Source organism: Athene cunicularia, assembly GCF_003259725.1.
Source record: "Athene cunicularia isolate RWA chromosome 1 unlocalized genomic scaffold, athCun1 chr1_part2, whole genome shotgun sequence".
Classification (NCBI taxonomy): domain Eukaryota; kingdom Metazoa; phylum Chordata; class Aves; order Strigiformes; family Strigidae; genus Athene; species Athene cunicularia.
The window spans coordinates 53,481,336-53,505,465 of record NW_020799092.1 but is presented as its reverse complement, the minus strand read 5'-3'; the positions used below and the strand labels follow the sequence as shown (position 1 = coordinate 53,505,465).

General features: G+C 39.8%; 2 protein-coding genes across 5 annotated transcripts in view; one reads left to right on the top strand and one right to left on the bottom strand.

Annotated features, from left to right (window-relative positions):
• The window catches only part of ZNF277 (zinc finger protein 277), a 60,375-nt gene extending 55,974 nt beyond the window's left edge, over positions 1–4,401 (bottom strand). The window contains exon 1 of one of the 2 annotated variants that reach the window (XR_003400387.1): positions 4,383–4,401. The gene's annotated coding sequence lies outside the window, so the exon portion shown is untranslated. The remainder of the gene's footprint in view (positions 1–4,382) is intronic. The other variant, XM_026868241.1, reaches the window with a different exon arrangement.
• A 17,193-nt stretch (positions 4,402–21,594) lies between these two features.
• The window catches only part of DOCK4 (dedicator of cytokinesis 4), a 245,515-nt gene continuing 242,979 nt past the window's right edge, over positions 21,595–24,130 (top strand). For all 3 annotated transcript variants that reach the window (XM_026867923.1, XM_026867922.1, XM_026867921.1), the window contains exon 1: positions 21,595–21,656. In XM_026867923.1, coding sequence (XP_026723724.1) covers positions 21,596–21,656 — 61 coding nt within the window. In that variant the 5' untranslated portion in view covers position 21,595. The remainder of the gene's footprint in view (positions 21,657–24,130) is intronic.

Below are 24,130 nucleotides of genomic sequence, written 5' to 3'. Positions count from 1 at the left end.
GGGGGGGGGGGGGGGGGGGGGGGGGGGGGGGGGGGAAGTGATAGAGCAACTTGGTGGATACCTGGCATTTAGCCAAAGTCAAACCACCACAGTTGTGAAAGGCAAAGTTCTCAGAGATGGTTTAGCCAGTGTAAAAGCTTGCTGCCACCAAGAAGCAAATGGATGGTTTGTTATCCTTTATAGCCTTATTATCTTGTTATCCATGTTAGCCTTATAAAGTGTTCAGGGTTCCTTCAAAAGCACTACACACAAAGGAAAACACTAAGATTTTATCACCGTGCTTCCCAACAAGGACATCCAGCAGTGGTGTCAGTTTGCAAAACCTACTGTTGTCAGCGTAGGCATATGTAGCACACTAAATACAGTAAAAGCTGTTGTGCTCAATTCTTCGCGGTTGCATATCCGAACTATGTGCTCTGACTATATTTGGGGACAAGTTGAACACTGCTGCATAAATTACATTCCCTAACTGGAAAGTGAGGGTGCTGGGGTTCAGATCAATGAAATAACTTCACTGTCACAGTTCCTAACTCACATGGCTTGGTCCTGGGATGCAACTTGCTGCCATGCCTAAAGGCCCAGAGCTCAGGGAAAGGCAGACCCCTCCAGCAGGCAACCAGCAAGGAACTCCCTAAATTAGTCTGCAGGGAATGCCGAGGAGAGGGGCACTTGTATTCTTTTTGAAGCTTTGTCACCAGATAAAAAGGAATGAGAGTCATGAGACCAGAAGGAGAGGAGATAATATAAGTCCAAAGACAAGTGTTTTTAACTAGTGAAGAAGACATCTATCTCATTTTACAGAGATCAAGCATTTTATTATCAGATGAAGAATACTCTGAAAATTCAAGACTGCATATAGACTGGGAAATGAAATGATGAAAGAGGAATTCATATAAATTGGCTTAAGACATATTTACAGGTTTCATCTAATTTTTTTGAGTTTATGGCACAACAGGCTTTAGGTGGACGAATGCATCATGTAAATATAGACATGCAGAGTATACATTTATAAGCCCACTGTTGGTAACACAAGGATAATGAAACAAAATAAGAACATCTGCTGGAATGTTAAGTGTCTTTCTAATTAAATCCAGTAGTTGAATGAATCAATTCATTACCAACAAGTCTAGTTTATTATCTCATTAATACAGCTGGTTAATATTATGAGGAGATTAGCACAAGAACTTTAAATGATCCTAAAACAAAGATGAACACAACAAAGATATACAGGCAAATAAAGAAATCCAAACAGTAAGTAAAAGATTGAGGTTTTTAGACATGTAAATAACAAAGAGGAGAAAGAATGAGAGGAAATTGAAAGACACCTAGCAAACCAGGCACTCTACACTAACAGCATAACAGATGCCGACTGGAAAACAGAAAGGCTGAGCACCCTCCCCCAAGCTCACACTGATTACACAGCAAAACCATTTAGTTATCAAAATGACCAAACTCCCCAGATATGGTACATTAGGGAACCAAGCTATAGGTAATTCTGCACAAAAAAGTGCTGCATTTAAAACTCTTTGGGAAATTAGCTGTTTTAAAGCTTTGTCTAGTATTCTGTTTTTTTTGATCTATGATGAAAAAGTATTGAAAAGCACCAGCTTGACACTTGAAATACACACGAGAGCTTCCCCATTTTGCAGCCTTGGCACTGCAGCATCTATTGGCACAGTGGCATTCCCTAATTTGTGGTCATATTCTTGGAAAAGATTTTATACTGATTATAGGATTTTTCCTTTGTTTTCTAGAGTATAAAAGATGGACGACTAATGACTTGCCAAATAAACAGTATTCAAAACCAAAACTCAGGATAATGGAAATAAAACATCCTGTCATCATCCTCACCAATACTACATGCAAATATGTTCCTTAGTGAAAGAAGAATCAATGCACATAACTATTTCCTACCTCTATTTATTAAAGTGCTTAAGTACTTCTATTAAGTTGAGTGGAGTCTGAGTTCAAGAGGTATTATTAGCTATTACTTCTGCTTGTTAATACACTATGAATGATATTTAGTTAAAAGGTCCATGTGCTCTAGGAGACAACACATCCTGTAGCTTCCTCCAAGATCAGTCAGACTCAACCCTGCCCTTTTTTTCATTGAATGCAAATGAGCACTTCAAAAGAGTACTTAATCCTACAGCTAAACCTTGTCAGTTTTACAGAAATCATACATATTCTGTAGCATCCACTGTCTGGGAATATGAGAATTTCACTCCAGTCAAATGCCAGCTTTAAGAAAAGCTCCGAGTTAGCAAATCCTAATATCTCAGGACAGAGTTTCTACAGAGCAGGTGTCTGCTGGGAGCTGGAACTAACAGAAATACAACTGTGCTTAACAGCCATATTTAACAGGGCTGCTCTGTCGGGGAGCTTAGGATGTTGCAGTTTCATTAGCATTAACAAGTGTTGCTATGGGTACCAGAGCACGGGCATCAGAATACAAGTGAATAGAAAGAGTGGGAAAGTGATTAATAAAAATGTGAAGTGTTGGAATTTTAATAAAACAAAACCAATGTGCTTGCTAGTAAGATCATATTTAAATAATAGACTACATTACTGTCCAGTTCACAAGCAGTGCTTGTCATTTTTCTGCTTGAGCCCAGACAAACCCCTACATCAATAAAAATAAAGACCAGAGCAAACCCACTGTTCTCATATTGAGAGGAACACACATGCGCACACACACACACACACACACTTGAAAGTGACCCTAATAAGTATTCAGAACAATATTTAAGTGCTGATGTTAATATGTAATTTATAAATATTTAACACACTACAGACTGGTTCTATGCAAGCTCAGAGCCACATAATACCTCACTGCTGCGTAAATGGCATAAACTTACATTAGCATAACTAAATGCAGGATTTGATATCTTGGCCACCAAACATGAAAACATATTTATCAACCTCAGACCAAAAGTTTGAATAATTTCATTAAGCCCCTTAAAGCTGCTTGGATTTCTTACAACTGTTGTTAAGCAAAATTAGTACCATTTCTGTTTAAAGAACACCTAAAGGGTGAAACTGTAGCACTACAGGAGCATCCCTGTCACACTCAAAATACAAAGTCAATTCCTACTCTTAGCCAAACAAAGAAAACATGTCTTACCCTAATTACTAAACAAATGTACATTTACCCATTTTTTCTGCACCTTCCCTGCCCATAAATTGGAATTAAAAAATGCACAGCAACAGTAATTCCCACAAGTGACAATCCATGTGATGACTAATAGCAGAACTTCTGCGCTGTTGTTTCATTAAACAGTGAAGGCTGTAGTCTGGCCTCTACTTACAACAGGTATTTCCTTGATCTTAGCAACATCTTCAGAATATTTCCCAAGTCCTAACACATCCACTCTTATTCACTTTTGCCAGTCAGTAAATTCTTAACGGTTCCTTTGGAGGTGCCTTAGGATTTACTCGTGTTGTTCCCTCAGCTACGGGTGCTTCTCTGGGCTCACAGGACAGACTGTTCCTACCCCGTATGAGCTGCACTGTGACTGGTACACAGGTTTTTATTAATCCCATTGCCAAAACACGTTCTGCTGTTTCAGCACACTGGTCTTCCATACTTGTGGCTATAGCTTCCGTTCTAACCCTACACTGCCCGCTCCTCCAGGGTGCCCTTACCAGGGTCCTCCTCCTCTGAACACCCTAAGCACTCCAATCTCCTCAAGGATGTGGCAGGAATCAGGAAATCAAGTTCCATTTCATTATGTTATGCAGTTTTCCATAAAAATTCTCATTTCCTTCTACTTCTCTCTCCGTTCCCCGACCCTACCCAAAGCCCCTGCAGTACAACAGTGGCATGCATATGAGTTACACCACCAGCCATCAGTCTCCCTTCATGCCCCAGCTTTCTCCTTCAAAGAACACTTGCTTATGTTTACCTCTGTCATATGATCTCACTAAATCTTTTTCTTTCCTGAATTTTGGCTTTGGATACAGTTTTCCTTGCAACCTCTGTGGTTAGTTCTACAAACATTTATTTGTGCAAATATTTTACTTATGCGAACAATCTTATTCAGTTCAGCGGGCTGCTTGAGTTGTTATTCACCTCAACATATTTGCAAGATGAGAACTGTAGATCAGAAATACATGGAGGCTGTTTTAAAGAACATCTATAAAGAACTGCGTCTTTATACTTTTTTTTTTTTTAAATAGAAAAGCAATAAAGCAAATCAAGATGACTCTGAAGTGGTACTCAATACTCAGTAGTCTTCGCTGACATTTTCTCTGTACTTAAACGTTTAATTTTAAAACTCGATATTTATGAATCACTCAGGCTTGTATGAATTATTATACTGATCTCCAGAATAATAGGACACTTCAACAAAAAAGATATTTTTGAAGTAAACAATACCAACCTTTTCTTGTTTAGTGTGATCACATGACATTGTAGACATGGAGAGCTGAGATCCACATAATGTACTAAAATCAGGGATTAAGAAGCAATGATTAAACCTTACACTATTATCTGGAAAGACTATAAAGGATGCAGCCTGAAACTCAGAATGTTTAGTTACAAAGAAGAGGAAGAAAATGTCCAACACAAGAATTTGAAATGGAAGGACAAGTCATCATTTAGGTTCTTCATTTGTACTTACCACCCAAATCTAATTAATAAAAATAAGCTTTTTTTTCTGTTTAACTTGCTATTTAATATAGAGGCATATCAAAGGCATTACAATAGAGCAAAAACAATGCTGGTTTAAATTGGTGGTATAAAGACTAAATTTTTTCTGTTTTCACATGAAAACTAACTACTTTAAGAAAAAAAGTATAATTTTGTGCTCAGCTAATCAAGACTGTAATTTTAAATTTTTTAAAAATACGTACTGGAAGGTGTCATAAGTAAAGATCTGTACACAAATTTAGTGCTTGTGTATGTTACTACTGCCACTGTTCTGCTAACTCCTCTTCAAACATTAGCAAGCTGGAAATAGGCATATCTTAATTTCCATTTACCATGATTGTGACCTTAGCTCTTCCACAAAGAAAGGGTCTTAATAGTGTGTTTAATAAGGACAGTAATACTTCTTTATTGCCACAATTTATCTTTGCGATGCCTATAACAACTACTGTATTAAACCTAGTATCTTTTATGCTGGCATTGCTACATAAAATGTGTTAATTAGTTTACTCTCTACTTCTTGTTATCATTATTTAGTACAGATCAATAATTCTTTATACAAGGATTCTCCTTGTCTCTTCTCTTGTCATCTGTCCTTTTCCCCTAAGAGTATTCAGTTACCAAGCATGTTTATCTTTTTGATGTTAAAAGGATTGTATAGTGGTCTTTTGAAATGATTGCTTTACATTCTGTAGCTAGAGGAAAGGCTGTGTGATTTTTAATTAAAAACCTAAAGTCTGCTTTAGGTATTCATATGAGACACCCCCATGTCATTATGACAGAAATTTTTACCATGCTCCTGACTAAAATGTTTGCATGACAGGATTGATAAATTCCTTTCCACTGGTAGACATTCCTTGATAAAGGCAACTACTTGAGAATAACAACAAAAAAGAGTGTGAAATTTTAATTTTAAATGTCACTAATTTTTTTCAGACTCATATAAATTAGAAGTAACCTCAAAGTTCATGCTGAGAAGTCCCATTTCTGGGATCCTGATGTATGTGGGTTTCATACCAACAGAACAGGTTGAAATATCTCTCAGGTGTTCTGACTGAGCTGCCTGATATTCACAAAGCCTTCAAGGGTGAACTGTTTAACTGAATTTTGTACTTAATGAAGAATCAGTACAAGGAAGAGGCCCTGTGGTGTTAAAAGCTCTGTGGTCTGTTGCTGCTTTCTCAGTGAACTGGAGCTTTTCCAGATGGAGAGTAGCAAAATAAGTTGTTTCTACTTTTAGAATCAAAACTCCATAAACGGGTGTTCAAAGTGTAAGAAAGAATGTCTGAAAAGGAAAGTTCATTATAGCGTGCAATGATGTCGATCAGCACAGTTCAGCCTAATTGATATCTTAGCAAAGGAAAACAGTGTTTTGACTGTATTTCAAATAATACACTATTTATACACTTAAATAAATTTTTTAAAATTAATTTCAGATGAAAGTATTTTCAAGTCAGAGCTCAAATACTAATATCTTACAGATCAAAGGGACATCTCACAGCAGGCTGTATCTAATTTCTATGAGCATATTCTGACTGTGTACCAGAATATGAAATAAATATTTTTAAACTGGACTTATTTCTCTTGTCCTTCACACATTAATGAAACATGTGACATTGATCTTGACTTCTTAAATATGATATACACTTACTAACTGATATTGCTCATGTAGCTCATGGACATGGATGATAAAATAATTGAAGTTAACTTCCTCAAGAAACAGAATTAGAATGTTAGAATTAGTGATACAAGTTGTTTATGTTTTTCAGGCAACATTTTGCTAACTGTATAAATACATGCAGACTCCTGAACATTAAATTAGTACAGTAATAACACAGGCTGCATGTTTTCATCCCATATAAGACAAAATCAAATTAAAACCTCAGGCAGGATGTTTTCTGTTACATACCAGCCTTCAGAGAAAAAGCTCAATCTCATTTATTCATGCATTACTGAGTCATAATAAAATTCAGTGCTGGCACGCTGGTCAAAACAAATGCTAGCAAAATGCTCTGGTGACAGCAGTATCACTTATTACTGCACACATTTGTTTCATAACCATTCCTGTTTTCATACTGTGAATCTTTGTGTGCTCCCACCGTGGAACTGCCTGGGCTGACCTGGGGCACAAGCTATGACCTCTGGCAGTGGCTCTGAATCGCAGGATGCTGCACCGTGCTTCCCTGTGCTACCTACCAGTCCTGTCGCTCTTCCTGCATCTCAGCACAGCTCTGACTCACACAGGAGTCCTGCAGTCCCTCATCATCCTCCAGCTGCTGGGCACATCGGCTGGGTTTAGAGAGGAGTTGGTGCACATGTACTGGATTCGTCTGGAGTCCAGATACATATAAAACACATCCTAGCAGAGACGTCTGGGGCTAAACCAAGGGGCACTGCTTCAGACAGCTTTGAAACACCTGCACATTGAGGCAGTTTGGTGTGGGAAGACTGACTACATGTAATCCAAAACAAAAATGCTAAACCATGTAATATAGTTGCAGGAACTGCAGCACCAATTGTCTTTATCTATTGTGCCTTATTATTTGATCATGTGAACAGAGCCACACCACAACATACTAGCTTGCAAAGTCAAAACAGATGGCATATCCAGTTATAAAGCTTCTATACCAGAGGGATAAAGAGAAGGCTTTTAATTGGCTACTACTACACAGGGCAAGAAGCAGAAGTAGCTACTCCTTGGGGACAAAGTCTCTGATGACAAATGGGACGATGACATCTCAATGAGCAAGAATCAAGCAGAAGCAGCTGGGCTATTTCACACTGGGCACTGTGTGTCCATTATAAAAATTAAAGAAGAATTCATGAAAGTGGAAAAAACACTATTAGGAAGAGATGGCCCAGTGATAACATGAGGCAAAAAAAATCAAAATGGGAGTTCAAGAAACCCAGTTGAAATATATTACTAGGAACAGACAGGTATCTGTCTGAGAGCTTTGGACCATGAAGCCACTGACAAAAACACCTACTACAACTTCTCATTTACAGGTCTATTATAGCAAACTGTTAGGACAGAGTGGCAAACAAGCAGTGAACATAGAATTACCTGCTGGCAAACCAGGCCTTGATATCAATGATCAGATATTAGACTTGCAACTATACCATTCCATATAGTGCCAAAACATTAAAAGTTGACAGTTTCTGCTGTACACTGATGATCTAAAACACTTTATAATCAGAGAACAAGTTCAAGCAAAACACAATGACCTTTTCATTTACTTAACAACTACAATTTGACTGCCATAACATGTAGTGTGTTTTGAAAAATCAATAAAGACTCCAGTTGAGCACTCCTGGCTCCATACCATAATCAAAGTATCAAATATGGGTACTATTTCTGTACAAAGTAGTTTGAGCACTCCACATTTGTACAGCAAAAAAGTGTTATTGCTTATACTACAGGGCATAAATCTACTGCCCTACCAAGCAGGGCGGAGAAGCTCCCTAACATGAAACTATATTGTATAAACAGCCACGCACATTACATGTGTACTCTTATCATTCTTACTGAGGAAAACTGCTTGCACACCCTCATATTGCCTAACCCTACTGTTTAGCAGTTTGGCATCTTACAAAAGTTTATGCATTATATTACAAGCTAAGCAGCACAGTTTCAACCTGGTTACGAGGTTTTAATGGTATTGACCAATACATTATTTAATTCAACAATTATCAGGTCATTGGACACCAGGTTTTTTTCACTCAAGTGACTGTAATTAATTACTGATGACTTCAGACAACAACTCTGCAAAGAAACAAGACTTTCACAAATGTATTCCCCTGACTTCAGCTAGACACTGGTCAGGATGATGTTCCCAACTCTTCACAAGCACAGACTTGCACAAAAGTTACACCATTTTTTCCCTCCCAGTTCTTCAATGCCATGGTCTTTTCTACATTGTGCAGGGTTTTTACTGATGCAATATTTAAAGCAATTTTAAAAGGTTCATGTAAAGACATTCAAATGCTTTCAGGCTCTTCTCCTGGCTTCAGCTTGCTGGGAGTTCATGGACGAGAATGTGAAGCAGAAGCCTCAGAGAGTCTGGCAGCAACTGTTGTTTTAGGATGAAGATCCTAGATGCAGAGTCCTAGCAGGGAATTCAAGACAAGAAATGGTGGAAGGAAGCACACAGGGCTGAGAAAGCTTATGAAGGCTGTTTGGACAGGCAAGAGTTTTGCCAATACTGAAGTTAAAATACTTAATACTTGTAATTTCACAATATTTAAGTCCTTTTCTTCCTTTCCTACTGTTCACTCTTACCATAACCATATCCTACTTTAGACCCTGCACCCTTTCATCAAGAAAGCTGGCTAAAGTCTCAAAGAACTGTATCCCCTGTTTATATGACAGGCACACCTTGTGGCAGACATCACTGGTAACAAGGATTGACAGCTTTGGTGCTCTTCCAGAAAACCAGTATTCCCCAGTAAAAACAAAACAGTGAACAAGGTGTTTCAATATGCATAACAAACTACACTGGCGTCTGTGTTACCCTTGGAACATTCAAAAAACTTTTAATATCCTCCTAGTCCACACCTCTACATCTAAATAAAGCATGTCTGCATCTATTACTTGTTCAGGTAATGAGAAAGCCTTTTCGGGCAAAAATCAGGGATTTGCTAATACTGAGGCAGTTTAAAGGTCTTCATCTATCAGTGGACTGATGAACTACTACTCCCTGTTACTCCACTGCAGGTAACAGGAGGCATAAGCAGAGATTTCAAACACCTTAAATGCTTTAACATGCAAACAAGTTATCATGTTTAAGCTGTGCACTTGCTCACCAGGTGGTCTGAAGCAGCTTACTCCTCAAAGAGCTCCAGTTATTATATAGAGCAGCTGATACTTGGTATTTTGTTCATGTATCAAAGCCTTTACTGGCTACTGAGTGGGTAAGAATTGGCTTAGATTACTGGAATTAAATACAGCTGTATGTCCACTACTAGGCAGTTAAAGTAATGGTAACTAACAAAGATAAAGGCCATCCATCTTTGCTTTTAAGATATTAAAGTTTTCTGAATTCAGAGAAAACCAAATAGCAAGCCTTTGTTGGGTATTTTTGGAGACTGTAATATATCCTATGCCTTGTGCTAACAGAGTTACATATTCATGCTGAGGTGTGGGGACACCCCTTTGTCCTCAGATAAAGTACTGTGAACCTTTGTAACACTTTAATTTGTGAAATTATGACAGGATCACTGGCAGTTCAGATCTGCATTACCAAGTAATACAATTCATTACTTATTTTATTAATCTATTAGTATTGATTTAATGAAATACTTAGTTTCACTTGTATATTCTCTCATCATCAGTTTTTTAATAAATGTGCTGTGAAGGCTAAAACCACTAAAATCTTACTGCAACAGTTACAAGAAATGATTTTTCCTTTTTACTTTTCAAACAATGAAGTACATAAAAGGTGATTTTACCAATAATAATTTAGTAATTTCCTGTCCTCCACAGGATCCATTTGCTTATCAAGTAACTGTTTAAAATGACTATGAGATTGCATTTTTAATTAAAAATCAAAACAAATGCTCTTAAAACATTTTAAAATAATACTGGTTTAGGACATTCATTCTGGTAATCATTTTAAAATAAATTGTGTTGCACTTACTAGTGAACCTCCTCAAGGTGTAATTGCTAGTTGTTCAGTTCACAATGATTAAACTGTGTCAAAGCAACACCCTTTACAGAGCTTAGAATGCCTAACGATAGAAGAAATCCCTTCTCCCCTCTTCAAAGTCTATGGTATGGTGGAAGTTCCAGGTCTTGAAATCCTCTACTGAACTCACAGATTTAACCCAAGGAATGGATCACTGGTGGTTACTACAGATGCTTGGAAGTGTCCTGTGGGGGAACAACTGAGGATGCAACCACTTGTGTGAACATTTGGAACTGACCAGGGTTTCAAGGAAATGAACCTCTAAAACCATCAAACAGAAATGGGCAGATAGGGGTGGGCTGGATGAGCCCATCAGGCTAATGTCCAAGAAACTCTGATGAAGGAACAGACAAGAAGTGGCAGCAGTACGCTCGGGGCAATGGCTGCTCTACCATCTTTCTGGGGTTTTCACCCATGGCAGTGAGCAGCCAGCAGCTCCCTGTTCACAGCCATGCATGCTGTGGATATCTGAAGAGGAAGGAGATAACTTGTTCACTTGGGGCTGATCTGAGTTGGAAGGGTTAGTATAAGGATGTGTGGGATGGGAGGGCATCTGATTCATTACTTTATTTGGTTAAGGACTATTCACTATAAAAGAAGTATCAAGGGAAGTGGTAGATTAGACACAAACAAACATTGATGAGCAGGTGACAACAGAGACAATAAGTCGTCTTCGGTCATTAAGGCACTAATGCCATAAAAGGAACTACTTCGGACACAACCTTGAACAGGTTCAGCCTGAACTTTGTCACTGATAAGAAAGGGGAAATGTCATTATTGTATGTATTATGGTATACTTGAGGGTGTTTGTGGAACTGCATGAAACCTGCTATGGGATACCACAAGGGGCTTGTGGGATTATGTATATTTTATGGGAAATTTAGAGGAGGGGCCAAAGGCAGAGAAAGAGAATGATGCAGGGGAGCAAATACCAGCAAATGAAGGCAGGGAGTGGCGGGAAATAAAAAGGGCCACTTGTATTTAAACAGGCTGCTGATTGGTAAGCTGCTCTGATCAAACCCTACACCTGATCACCACAGTCTTCCCTTTCTTCTTACCAATCCTTTTCTTAACTACTTTTTTGTGTAATTCACGCTCTGGCCTACATGTGATCCTGCTGCAAGGTCTGAATGCCAGCAACTGCAGAAGATGCTGCAGGTCTCAAGGTCTGCAGGTCCAAGAACAAGGAACTAGAGGGACTGTTTTCCTTGTGAATTTAATACTATATGCATGTATGTGTCATTTGCTATCAAGGTTCAAACTGGAGTACCCACTGAGTAGGAGACCTGTATCTGGAAAGACTCAAGGTCTGAGTCAGTGGTTGAGCAAGGAACCTGGTGTCCAGTCATGGGAAGAGTCAATGACTAGCAAGTCAGTCCAGCCAACAGACTATGAGACTCTGCTAATATTTGAGGGATCCATGACTGTGGGGTACATATTAGACAAGCATGAGCACATGTATCTGTTTTGATAGCCAACACCAAGTCAGATTTGCTATGAAACAAGAGGAAACCTGCACTCTAGGTAAGAGGGCTCAGGCACATGTATCAGATAGGTTTAGAGGCCATGGTAATGTTCAAGGGATCCACGAATGTGCGTGTGCTTCTGAATCAGACAAGTGAGGGTGTCTACTCAGTATCTACAGTGGTTTTGCTAGTGCACTTCAATCCTGACCGCTCTTTGCCACCCCAGTCCAGGTGGGACTCAAAAAGTATCACTCTCCTTAAACCTCCACATCTTGAGAACTGGCTTTAGGGCAGGGCACAGCCACATATATTGCTGCTGTTACCATTTCCCCCTCTGCCTGGCTTTCCCAGGCAGATAAAATCAGGAAGTAAGAGATGAAGTTTCTTTTTCTGGAAGAGCCCTAAGTGGCCAGGGGCTGCTGCTGAGGAATCCCTTCAGCAGGGCCAGCCCGATGCTTGCATGAGCTCTGTCTAAGGTGCCCTGCAGCACCATACCTTTTAACATGGCTTGGAGTAGCAAATATGAAGGAAGTTGCCACTACAATGCTATCATCAGGAATTACCAATAACCTGGGGACGTAACTTAAGAGTGGAAAAAGGTAAACACTTTTCCATTCACCTCCTCGCTTCCCAGTTTCCAAAGCAGAAGTGAAGAGGCAACATGGAGGCCAAACACCATCTGTGTTTTAGTCTATAGAAGACAAGAAGTGCCTCACTTCCCCTACTCCCAAAAGGTTTTGGGTGGACTTTTAGCTATCAAGCTCAGTAGGCAGGAGAGCTACAGAGAAACTTCATCTTTCTGACTCCTAATTTGCTCCCGCCGAAGAGCAAAGATGACGATACTGCTGAGAGCCAGGTGCCTCACATGGCAGTCATGCTCTGATGCTCTGCCCCACAACCTTTCACCATCGGGCCTAATGCAGTTTAATCCTAGAGAAGAATGCGCAGGGACTACGATGAGATCATGCACATGGAGAGCCACGAGTAGTATGGTGAAGGGGGATGATACACAGGAGTTAGAGGAGGAAAAGCATAAAAAAAGAAATTTAAAAAAAAAGTAATGTGGAGAGAAGGAGTGAAAATGGGATCCAGACGCAGTTTGTGGATGACAGCTGGTGAGATGAATGGCAGCAGGACAGGAGCACTGGGACCTAAGGAAGAGCTGTGGGCAGTGGAGGCTGGCAGTTCAGAAGGGAAAAGGGCAGGACAAAAGGAGCACTCGAGCTGGGTATGGGAGAGAGCTGGGGCAAGAGGGACTGAATTAATGTTGGAGGCTGAGGAACTGTCATTAGAGTGTCAGAGGGGCCTTCTAGAGGCAGATGACAGCTGAGGAACACAGGTAATGAGTGAGAAATGAAAAGCAGGCTCTAAACAGATGAGAGGACAGTGTAAAAGGCTGGAGAGCCACAAAGGACAGAAATGGTTGGTGCAGAAGTGAAGACACAAGCCAGATCAAGCCCTTTTTTTTGCTGATACACAAGCAGATGGGGAAAATCATGAAGTTTATGAATCAAATTAACTGGAAGCTAAAACACCCACCAAAACTTTGGGTTGATGGAGGCTGGAACAGCAGAGGGGATACCACGAGGGCGCAGCAATGAGATGGCAAGCCAAAACTGAAACAGACCAATAACTGTGCCTTGGCCTGAGCTTTAGCTAACATGAGAAACTACTGGGCATAATGCAAGAAATAATTGAACATAAATAACAGACTGAGAAGCTGGAAAAAGTTGCCTAGAGTGTTACGAGAATGGGCTGGGTTTCAGGTAGGTAATAGGGGGGTTATGTAAGAGTCTGCTGGGCTTCACAGAGGCTTGGGGGGAGGAATGGTGTTGGGACCTTTGGGGAGTGAAATCTTGCAAGGCACCCAGGGCTGAGGTAACTATTGGTGATATTGTGAGGCTGAGATGGCTCACGTAAGAGCATCAGAAATACCAGATTTGGTAATGAATCAGGTAGTGAACATCAAGCTGGAGCAGATGGTGAGTAGGAGAAGACCCTCACCAGGACAGACTCGGTGTCTGAGCCAGTGGCTGGGTAAAGGGCTCAAGGTCCAAGAACGGATGTTAAACAGACTTAGAGCAGCCTGTAAGCATGGGGGTGCTTGTGATTCTAAAGAGGAATGCATCCATCAATCTGGACAGAGAAACTTCTCAGGTCTGAGAGTACATGGGACTGGCTTTCAGTAACCAGGAAAGAAGAACCCCTGGATCCCAGAGTCCACTGGTTTTAGTGGCTCTCACAGAATCCTTAACAGAGAAAACTTAAGAGCTGAGCTAAAGAAGCAATGCTTCTAGTATCAGGAACAAAACAACTTTCACTAAAGTATTCTCTAGGTAGCAATGAAGAAAGGTAGACTTGTGCAAGACCAGTCAAACCTTAGTTTTCCACAGTAAACTGAATTCCCTTAAAAATGTGACACAAGAGAGAGACATAGAAGGAATAACATGCTGTGTGCTCTGGCATGGTACATACCAACAGCATGGTATTAAAAAGCATTTGAGCACATAAAGACCCTGAGTAGGAAGCTGTAACTGTCAGACTACCGATGAAACTATGGAAGACACACTTCCAGAAGAAACCTCAATTTAAAATCCATTGACAGATGCTGTAAGAAATGCTGATATGTAGCATAATTAATGTAGACTGAACAATTTGTCCTGTGAACAGTGATATTAAAAGCTACTTGGTGAAGGCTGCTGCAGGGAAATAACTAGGAAGCAACACAGTCCTGTAAAAAGGAAACAGCAAGAGAGGAAAAAAGATGTTATTTAATTTTCCTATATACTGTCTCCAAAGAAGTGATATGTCTTCTCAGGTGCACATGCAGGTACATGTTGCTAGAGCGAATAACTTTGTAGAAATGAAACCTCTGAAAGAATAAGGATTTTGCTCAGAGACAGGGAAATGATAAATATTGGAGTGAGGTATTTCTTCACCCAAAGACAATATAATTTATAGTGTAACGCCTGTTTACCCTAAGTGACTGGGTTCTAAAGCAATTTCAGCCATTGGGTAGCCTTGTCTTTGTTCAAGGGAAGAAGAAGGAGAGGCTCTGAGCCTAATACAAACATGCTGAAGTCAGTCATGGTTAACGTGATGGACAGCAGTTAAAAAGCTGTGGCAGAATTTCATGACTCCCAGCCAGCACGTTAGCAGCTCTCTCTTATGGAGACAGAGATAGCTTGGATGTACCTGGAAGTCTATAGGCTGAGGCAGAAGTTAATTTAGCTTGGCACCTATTATTTTGATTTTCAATAGTGACTTTTACACATTTTGTCACCTAGAGACTCCAAAGGTTCTGCTGGGGGATGCAAAGTGAGTTTGGGAGCAAAGACACGGGAAGTTCACTAATCTTTTCAATGAATGTTTGAACTCATCTTATTAAAGAAAACAGCATAGGCCTCGGAATTTCAATGGAACAAACTTTTTTTTCGTACTGGACTTTAAAGAGTTACCTGGAAAAACCTCATCTTCTTTAGTACTACACACGGTTTGACACAAAAGACTTGCACAGATGAAAGTGGATGTCTGTTTCAGCAGTTAAACTGATGCAGCTTTGCCTCTGGGTGCAATCACACCAGCGTGGAAGTGCTCTTGAAGGGTTTGGCTAGGGTAGGAGAGGCTCACGCCAACACATTGCAACACATAAATAAAGTAAGAGTACTGCTTTAACTACTTGCATAAAGTGATACTACTTTTATGAACCAAAGCAGGGTACATACTAGAGAAACATCACAAAGGTCACTTACAAGATCACTCACTATCAAAGTTTGATAACTAGAAGGATAAATATGGAATAAGTGTGCTCTAACTCCAGGTTTGAAACTGCCTGCTTGCACCTGACTTACTTCTGTGGGGTGGCAGGGCTGGTGTTTCACGGGGAACAAAGCAGCCTTGAAAAGAAATCTCGCCGCTGTGAGCGGCGCCCCGGCGGGGAGACGGTCTCCGGTGGTGGCGGCGGCGCCCCGGGGAGGAGCGGGGCCGCGGGCATTGTTAGAACGTCGGGGGTTTTGTCGCTGCTCCAGTAGAAACCAGACAAAGTGTCGCTTATGGGAGCCGCGCTTCCTTGCCGATCTGTTCGACTGCCCGGTGCACGGCTCTGAAGCCCGTTGATTTGACGTACGAAGTGATCAGGGAGGCTGGCGCTGATTTTTTTTGTTTGTTGACACTATCAATTAAACCCGCCAGCACTTTGTGAGCTCCGGTGGCTCGTCCTGGACAATAGCCCGCTCTGACAGAGATGCAGCTGAACTGTTCTACAGACCTACTAGCGTAGTAAGCACCTTTCCGTCTGTTTACGTCGCGTTTGAACGCGGAGTTGTGCATATGACGGGAAGAGCCCGAGGAGCGCGGAGCCCTCCTTTGTTCGTGCATGTGTGCGCGGCCGAGCTCCGGCGCGCAGTGCCGCGGGAGCCAGCCCCGTGCGGGGCCGCTTCGTCCCGTTTGGAGTTGAGCCCAGATGTTGCCGCCCTCCCAATGTTACATTATAGAGATCATCGATTGGGTTTATTTTCTTGACTTCCTTATTTGCAGGGTCACAGATAGGTTGCAAGACATTGATTAGTCCTGCCACCCGCCTTTCTTTACGAGGATGGGCAGAGGCTTAAAAACCACTCTGGGACTCCCTGGAATGGCATGCTGGATATTAGCACTCAAGTATTTCAAGCTGCAACCCTCCTCTCGGTCTATTTGGGGTTTTTATTTTTGAGCATAGTATGCTATTTCACAACGGAAGCAATTTTTTTTCCTGATTTATCAGCTAAAAATCGCTATGGAGCACCTTCTCTAATACCGAAAACAAACAGCCAAACACTGCTCCCCTTATTTGGATAACTACCTCTTGGTCGCTAAACATTTAAGCGATATCATTTAAATAAGATTTTCCATGTTTAGCAAACCTTTCTAGGTACTTACACATGGTATCCCTGTCCAGCTCTTCCTCACCTACCAGGGCTGGTGTCCCTGGAATCTTATGCCTGCTGAAGAGATACAGTTGTGATTTCTCCATAGTGGATCAGACAGAAAATGTAGTTCACTACAAAGATCCTCTTTATTTACATAAATAAAATATAGTGACAAAAAGATGCTTATTCTTATTTAAATTCATTCTGTGGTTTTCTGTGATTTGGCTTCCAAAGGCTATTCAAGATAGTAACAAAAAGCCACTGTTCAGTTTGGGTACTCTATACCCCTAGGATGGGGGTGATGCCGTAGTTTATATGACCATTGCAAAATGTTGAAATACTAACCTAAAGTAATTCAGTTTTTCTCTTCGACTGTGTTTTATGCTATGTGCTCATTCACCTGCATGATGAGTGCTGTCTGCAAAATCTTCATCACACCCAATTATTGTATAAGCTATTGTGCTCTCTAGCAGCGGTAGGGGAGTTGTATCTTGCCATATAATTCTTTAAACTTCATCTAAAATTAATTTCATAGATCAAACTTGCATTTTGCGCCACAGACCTGCTTATATATTTTCCTTTTTAGTGATGGGATTATTATGTTTCCAAACAGTTTGTTGTTTTTTTATGTAGTACTGATTTATTTACCTGCTGTAGTAAAATGGGTACATTATAAAATCCCTTTGAGAATCACGATTAGTTGTACCAAGCATATGTATCCTTTGTATAAAGAGCTCAGGGCTTGCATCAATATTAGACCTCATCTGCATTTTCAATCTGAATTTTGCAGCACATGCTGCGTGCTGCACATTTCTACTGTGACATGCCAAAATGGATGAATAACCAGGCGACAGCCACCTGGTTGCACTGAAGGGTTGCTGGTAACCAGGTGGCTGTTGCTCACTTGCACAGTCTGACTGATTCCCACTTTGAGAGGTAGTTAATACAGGTAACAATCTTCTCTTCAAATTTTTAAACTTCTGCCTGCTAGCCACAGATAATACCTGATGGCTTTTTACTGAGCAGGTTGCTTTAAGTTCACTTACTAGTAGGCAGACACACTGCCAGTTCGTTTCCTAGTAGACAGACATAACTGTCATAATGAAGAACATTATTATGCTTACATATGGCACCCTTTGGACTGCAGTTAGGTGTTTTTATTTCTAAGGCTATAGACTTTGTCAGTTACATATTATCCTTCAGGATGCTAAAGATGAAATAAGCATTGAAATGTTTCTGGTTCTGAGAAGGTCTGCTTTGTCTGGGTTTTGATATCTTTATTTTTGAAACAAAAGGTTGAACTTCTGTATTTTACTTTGAAATTGCATGTTTTGAATTGCACCTTCAGCTGTTGTGATGGCATCGCACAAAGGTTGTGGTCGGTTATGTGGAGTGTTTAGTACAAAATACACTGATGTAAGGGTAGGAGAAGCAAGATGTCTTGCTGTTCATAGTATGTAATTCTGGTAGGTGTCAGATGGAGTTGTCTTACATAAATGCTGTGTGCTGTTCTATGTGAATTCAAAACCAAACAGAACAATATTGTTTAGAACAATAACCAAACCCTTTGTTAAAATGATCCATTTAAGACTGTAGAGCTGTGGATGCTCTGCAGGCAGCAAACTGGTAAGTGTAGCTTTTGAAAGATGACTCTAACCAGTTGGTGCAAACTGGAAACTTTTAGCTGTAATAAATAAATTGCAGGACTACTTAATTATCTTGCATCTGCTGTCTGGAGTAAAGATACAAGTTCTGTTAGATACCCTGAATATAGAGGTTCATTTTTTTTTTTCTTTGTCTCACCAGATCTGCATACTGCCATATTATCTGATTTATTTGATTTACCTGAATCTTTAAGGATGCAGTTACACTGTCTGGTTTGTAGGTGATTCACGTCTTTCTACTGAGCACAGAGCTTCTCAGGATTTTTCAGGAAGGCATTTTTTCGATTAGGATGGAATGAGTAATTAAGGAGAAAAATTAAAAACAGTTGATGAAAACATTGTCTGTAAGCAGAATGGTATTCCAAATCTTGAAGTCATTCTGTACAGTAAAATACACTAACTTAGACTAAGTTTAAATAATGCTTGGTATTCTTAGTGTGTTTAAACCATAAATCTGCCTTCTTGAGGGGCTGTGAAGTGTGGCCATCTCCTATTTTATAGATGGAGAAATGGAAGGGTCAAATGACTGTGTAGTAAGCTAAGGTTTATAGGAGGAAAAATACAGGGATGTTTTAGTTGATCACAGGAGCAGTATTGACTTGCACATAGTCGAAAACCAAATTAGTTGGCTTGTTCCCTGTTGCGAGTTGTAGCCAGGGTAGTCTTGCTAGCAGTCCTGTTAGTTAAGCTAAGGCATCTTTATCTTCATGTTGCACTCACTTTTTTGACTGCAAGATAACTTCACTGTAAATGAGCTTGGTTTGCTTAGCTCAACAATACCTTTGTCAATACCATGCTGGACTTCTAATGTGTTTTGTTTAACACAAACACTTCATCAGCTTCTCTTTCATTCATCTCCAAATAGTATGAATGAAACCTTGAAACTTATTTTCTCTGTTCTCCTATGTTAATCTTGCCTCACATTTCTATGGAATTCAGTTTGTGTTTTTGTCTTAGACCAATATGGCCACTAATAATGAGCTATATCCAAAACTTCTGTCAAGTTGCCTAAATAACTTTAGGAGTCAGGCAAGGCAAAACAGTGCATTTTTGGGTCACTTAGCTAAGGAACAGCTGGAGAATGATTGTTTTCTTGTTACAGCTTGTAACTGTTTGTGGGACTGGTCAGCTGCAAGTAGGTGATGTTTGAGGTGCCATGGAGCACTGAGAGTGAGGTTGGCAGGATACCAGTGCTCCATTGAATTCACTGGGGCGCTGGGAACCCATTCTCATTTTATGAAATACCTGCCAAGGCTCTAGGTATCTCAGATATAAAATGTGTGGGTCTTTGCAATGGGAAGATTTTTAACACATGATGCATTGTCATAGGGGCTTTTACATCAGTTCAGGATGTCAGTCAGATGAAGATGATGTTTTCCTGTTGTTCTATATAAGCAGTAACTTTTGGAATCTTTCAAAAATGGAATGATGTCAACTCACAGCTTTTGGACAAAAAAGACAAAAAAATTCACTGACTATATTCTCTTGGAGAGCAGAATATGAAGGCTGAGGTTTTTAAGTCACTTTGGTCATGACTAGTCTTAACTTAAACAAGTGTTGATAAAGTGATGAAATTGCCTTAAAATAAGACTAAGTCAAGATTTTAAAATTGTTTTTAACAGCTGTTTCCAAAAACCTAGAGTCCTTAGTATGGATGTGATGTTTTGACTGTTTTTAATCTCCGAAGAACAACCTAGAGCTAACACCTGCTTACATAGTGCCCTTTGGAGATCTTTTCTTTCCTTTTCACTACATATCTGGACCTATTGGGAAAGATTTTTGAAGGCTGATGTTGTTTCATGGTTAGCTCTATACTGATGTACTGTGTTTTTCTTCTTTTTGCTTATTGAGGGTTGTTTGCCACTATTTCAGCGTTGGACTTGTGTGGCTACTAGCTGGGTCAGATTTAGCCAAAAGATGATGGAACAGTGGTGAATTAAATAATACAAGGAGTGAAGGTGAGAATGTGGTCTCCCTGTTGAAGGGAGAATGCTTTTTTTATGTAGTGTAGGCTAATGTAATCTGTGATTGCTTCTGGGAGCTCAGACAGCATGTGATGGAGTCACTAACTTCTCTGTCAAGGAAGCTATAATTGGTTATTTTACTCCTACCACGCAGATACGACAACTTTTTGCACTGCTCCAAGAGTGTCTGACTTTGACGCATCTCTTTGCTTCCCTAACCTGCAACCCAGAAATGAAGCTAGAGAATAAAACAGGGTTTCATGTTTACAGCCTGGTTCAAGTTGAACGTGTTATCGACCACACTCCATAATTTCCAGTTCACTTCTGAGTGTAATTCACCATGTAGGTTTTGGTCTATAAAGTTCTCCATAATTTGAGCCTTGGGATCAGGGAACATCCTGAGGAGAGCGTTTTGACTGCTTACATTGTTTGCAACACTTGAATGTATTCAGCAACTGAGACAAGACACTTTCAGCAGAGTTCGCGCCCCTGGGAGATGCGTTGCTTCATTTCTTTAGTTTTGAGAGACTGAGTATTTTGCGTAGGTGTTTCTTTGATGGGTGTTTTGCTACTGGATTTATAGTTTATTATGTGAAGGTACAGGGGAACAAACTAGGTAACCTCTTAAAGTCCTTTCAAGCCTGTCTTTGTGGTTCTGCACAGAAGGGTTGAAATGCGAAGGTTTTGGCTTCACTTTCAGACTGGAATTTTTTTGTTACTGTGGGTTGTTTGCATGCGACTGCGTATATCATTGAGTAACACTTTGCTTTTCCTGATTTTTCTTGCTATTTGTCCTCTGTGAGGAGCTGGGCAGAATGCCTTTGAGGTGACCACGGTCCCCTCAATCTCCCCAGGGATTTGGAAGCTGGGAGATGTCCCTTTTTATTATTCACATGCGTTTAATTTGTTGTAAATATATCTAACATGATACGATACAAAGGATTAATTCTTGTTTTGGAGATGATCAATAGAAACATAGGAAAAATATGTTTGGAAAGAGTTTTGAGGGATTTAATCTGTACTACTTTCTCAAGGCCAAGTCAGCTGTCACTTCTGAAGGATGTTTGACAGCCTGTTCTTTAAAATGCTGATAATGGAGCATCTGCAATTTCTGTAGTCAGTGCTTAGCATTCTTACTACTAGAAAGTGTTTAGCACTGGAGTAGTTTTCCTCTTGCATGTATGGTCATATATGTGAAGACTTGCCAAGACTCTTTTTCCTTGTATGAAATAACTTGTTACTTCATTGTTTCCTTGTAGATGATGTTGTTCTTATCTTTGACCAATTGGTTATGTTCAAAACTGGACAGGAAAGCTTTATCAGGTAAAGCAGGAGAATCTTTTAGTTTATGCTTTAGGCGATGTGTCTGCTTGTCACTTCTGGTGTGATGTTTGTTCCTTTTGCAGTAGCATCGCATTGACTCATGTTCAGTCAGGAACTGCTAATCAATCCTTCAGATCCTTTTCCGGAATACTGTTGTCTAGACGGTCGTTCTCCCATCCTGTATTTGTCAGCTGATTACTTCTGCTTATGTGTCCTTAGTGAATGGCACCTCTCTTCCATACTATTTCTTCTGTTCAGCCACGCTGGCTCCCAAATTTCCTTTCCCACATGACCCTGTTGGAAGCACCTTGTCTGACTGCTTTGTGGTGAGATGCAATTTAGGAACTGTAAGTGCTAACAGAAGCAGAGCATGTGAAGAGGAGCAGTGCATGATGAGCAACTAAAGACACTTGGATGCCACAGTGATTTGCCATTAGTTTGCATTTGTATGTATAGAGGAATGTATTTTTCAGATCTTTAGAATAAGAGACTGAAGGGATAGCTGTTTTCTGTTTCTCTTCATAATGCATGTTTCTAGTTATTCTGTATGTGCGTTCCCAGCTATATTGTTTAAAGATTATATGTCAACTTTGCATTCTTGAGCACCTGAAATGTTTCATTTGAAAATAATGCTGATCTAACTTCCAGATGCTCAAGGGTGGATAGGAGAGCTGCAGACAGTGCAGCTCTGAAAGTCACCTGTGCTATAGGAACAAAGAAAGAAGCTTGGATTTAGCAATTTGTAATGCTGTTTTTTCTTGTTTTGAGTAAGAAAATAGGATGAAATCAAATCAGTTTTGCAGGATTAAAAAACCCAACACAGTCTTATTATGGGCTGAGACAAAAGTGCTCTTGAAAGAAAGCTAACGTAAAGAAAAAACCCTGCTGATATGGACGGCACCTTTCATCTTTCGCCAGTTAAGGAACCAAGTATAAATCTATTTTTTTCAGATTCACATGCAGATATTTATCTACTTTGTTAATAGTGACAACTAAAATTATTAGAACTGAAAGTGGGTAAAGTCTCAGCTCTCCAGTACATTGAGTTTTATTTTCTTGATAGTTTGTAGAAAAACACAAATAATAGATGAGGTAATAAACCCCAAAAGAGGGTTGTTAGCAGAACTCACAATAAGGTGTTTGAGGAGTAACTTTAATTTATTTCAGTTTTGCTTTCTGTGTTACTGGATTTCAGGTGTGTGTATGTGTGTGTCTAAGGGGCTCTGGAAGCAGGCAGTGACTGGTCTTACACAATCAGCTAAATGATGAGCTTGTTCAGTTTTCTGCAGCAAAGAAGGAATGGAGTGCCCGTTCAGATCTGTTGCTTGGGATTTATTCATTTGATTTTTATTGTTGTTTTCATCAAACTTATTTCCGAGTTTTTAGAAATGCAAAATGAGTTCTTAACTGTAAAGGTGTGTTCTGACACATTTTAATGAATAACTTGCATTGAGTGTATGGGAATCTGTATATGCTGTGGATAAGAGGTGAGCACCATTGCACAATAGGGGCTCCTATGTAATAGAAGTTATAGAATTCTTAGTTATTTTTAAAACAAAGCATTTTCTTTCACTATTGTGAATCATGGACCACATATAATAGGATAATGTTTAATTTTTTAAAACTCTGGATTTACATGTTGCAGTGTAAAAAGCAAATGATTACTCCATGAAGCCTTATTATAACTTTTCTCCAGAGTGGTGTGGTGAGCTAAGCATGTATGAGATATTGGAGGAGGGAAACATTTGTTTTGCTAGGTATGTTAAATGCAAGTTAGAAAAGTTGTATTTGATTATTGTAATATACAAAGCAATGGGTAATCAAGCTGTAGATATGTTATAGACTATAAGTATAAAATAATTGTACTTATATGAAGTAGCATTCATGCTTTTGTAGATAATGTTACCTATAATATGTGTATTTTTCTGAGGAAAAGCTCCATATAAAGATGGCTATTTTAAGTGTACTGTCTTAATTTTGGGGAGGAAAAAAGTAGCGTTGGGAAACTTAAATGTCCTCAGTGGTTCATAATGTTGCCTCTGATTCTATAAGTACAGGTGAGGTATACTCCCTGAAACTTAGTGGTATGGAGATGGGTCACAGGTTGTAAATACTAATTTTTGTAAGTGACAGTGGTAGTTTTGGCTAATATATTATACATTGAAGGAATATGCCTCTTCCCTAGGCTGTGTGGTTCCTTTCCTAGGTTCTTCTGCTATGTCTGTTAGTACAAGCGAGGATACAGAGCTTGACTTGTAGTTTCTTCCTTTGCATTAGATTTGCAATTGTTCTCCTGGTGTTAACATTGTCTCCTCTCTTACTATGATAAAGAAATCTGAACATGTATTTTTGAAACAATTTAGTGGGCAGCAGCTGGCAGAGTTGCTGTGTTACTCATGGTTAATAGTGGAAACTTCTTAAAGATTCTTCACTTATCTGTCTTCCCTATCCCTCTACCTTCCCCTCCCTCCCAC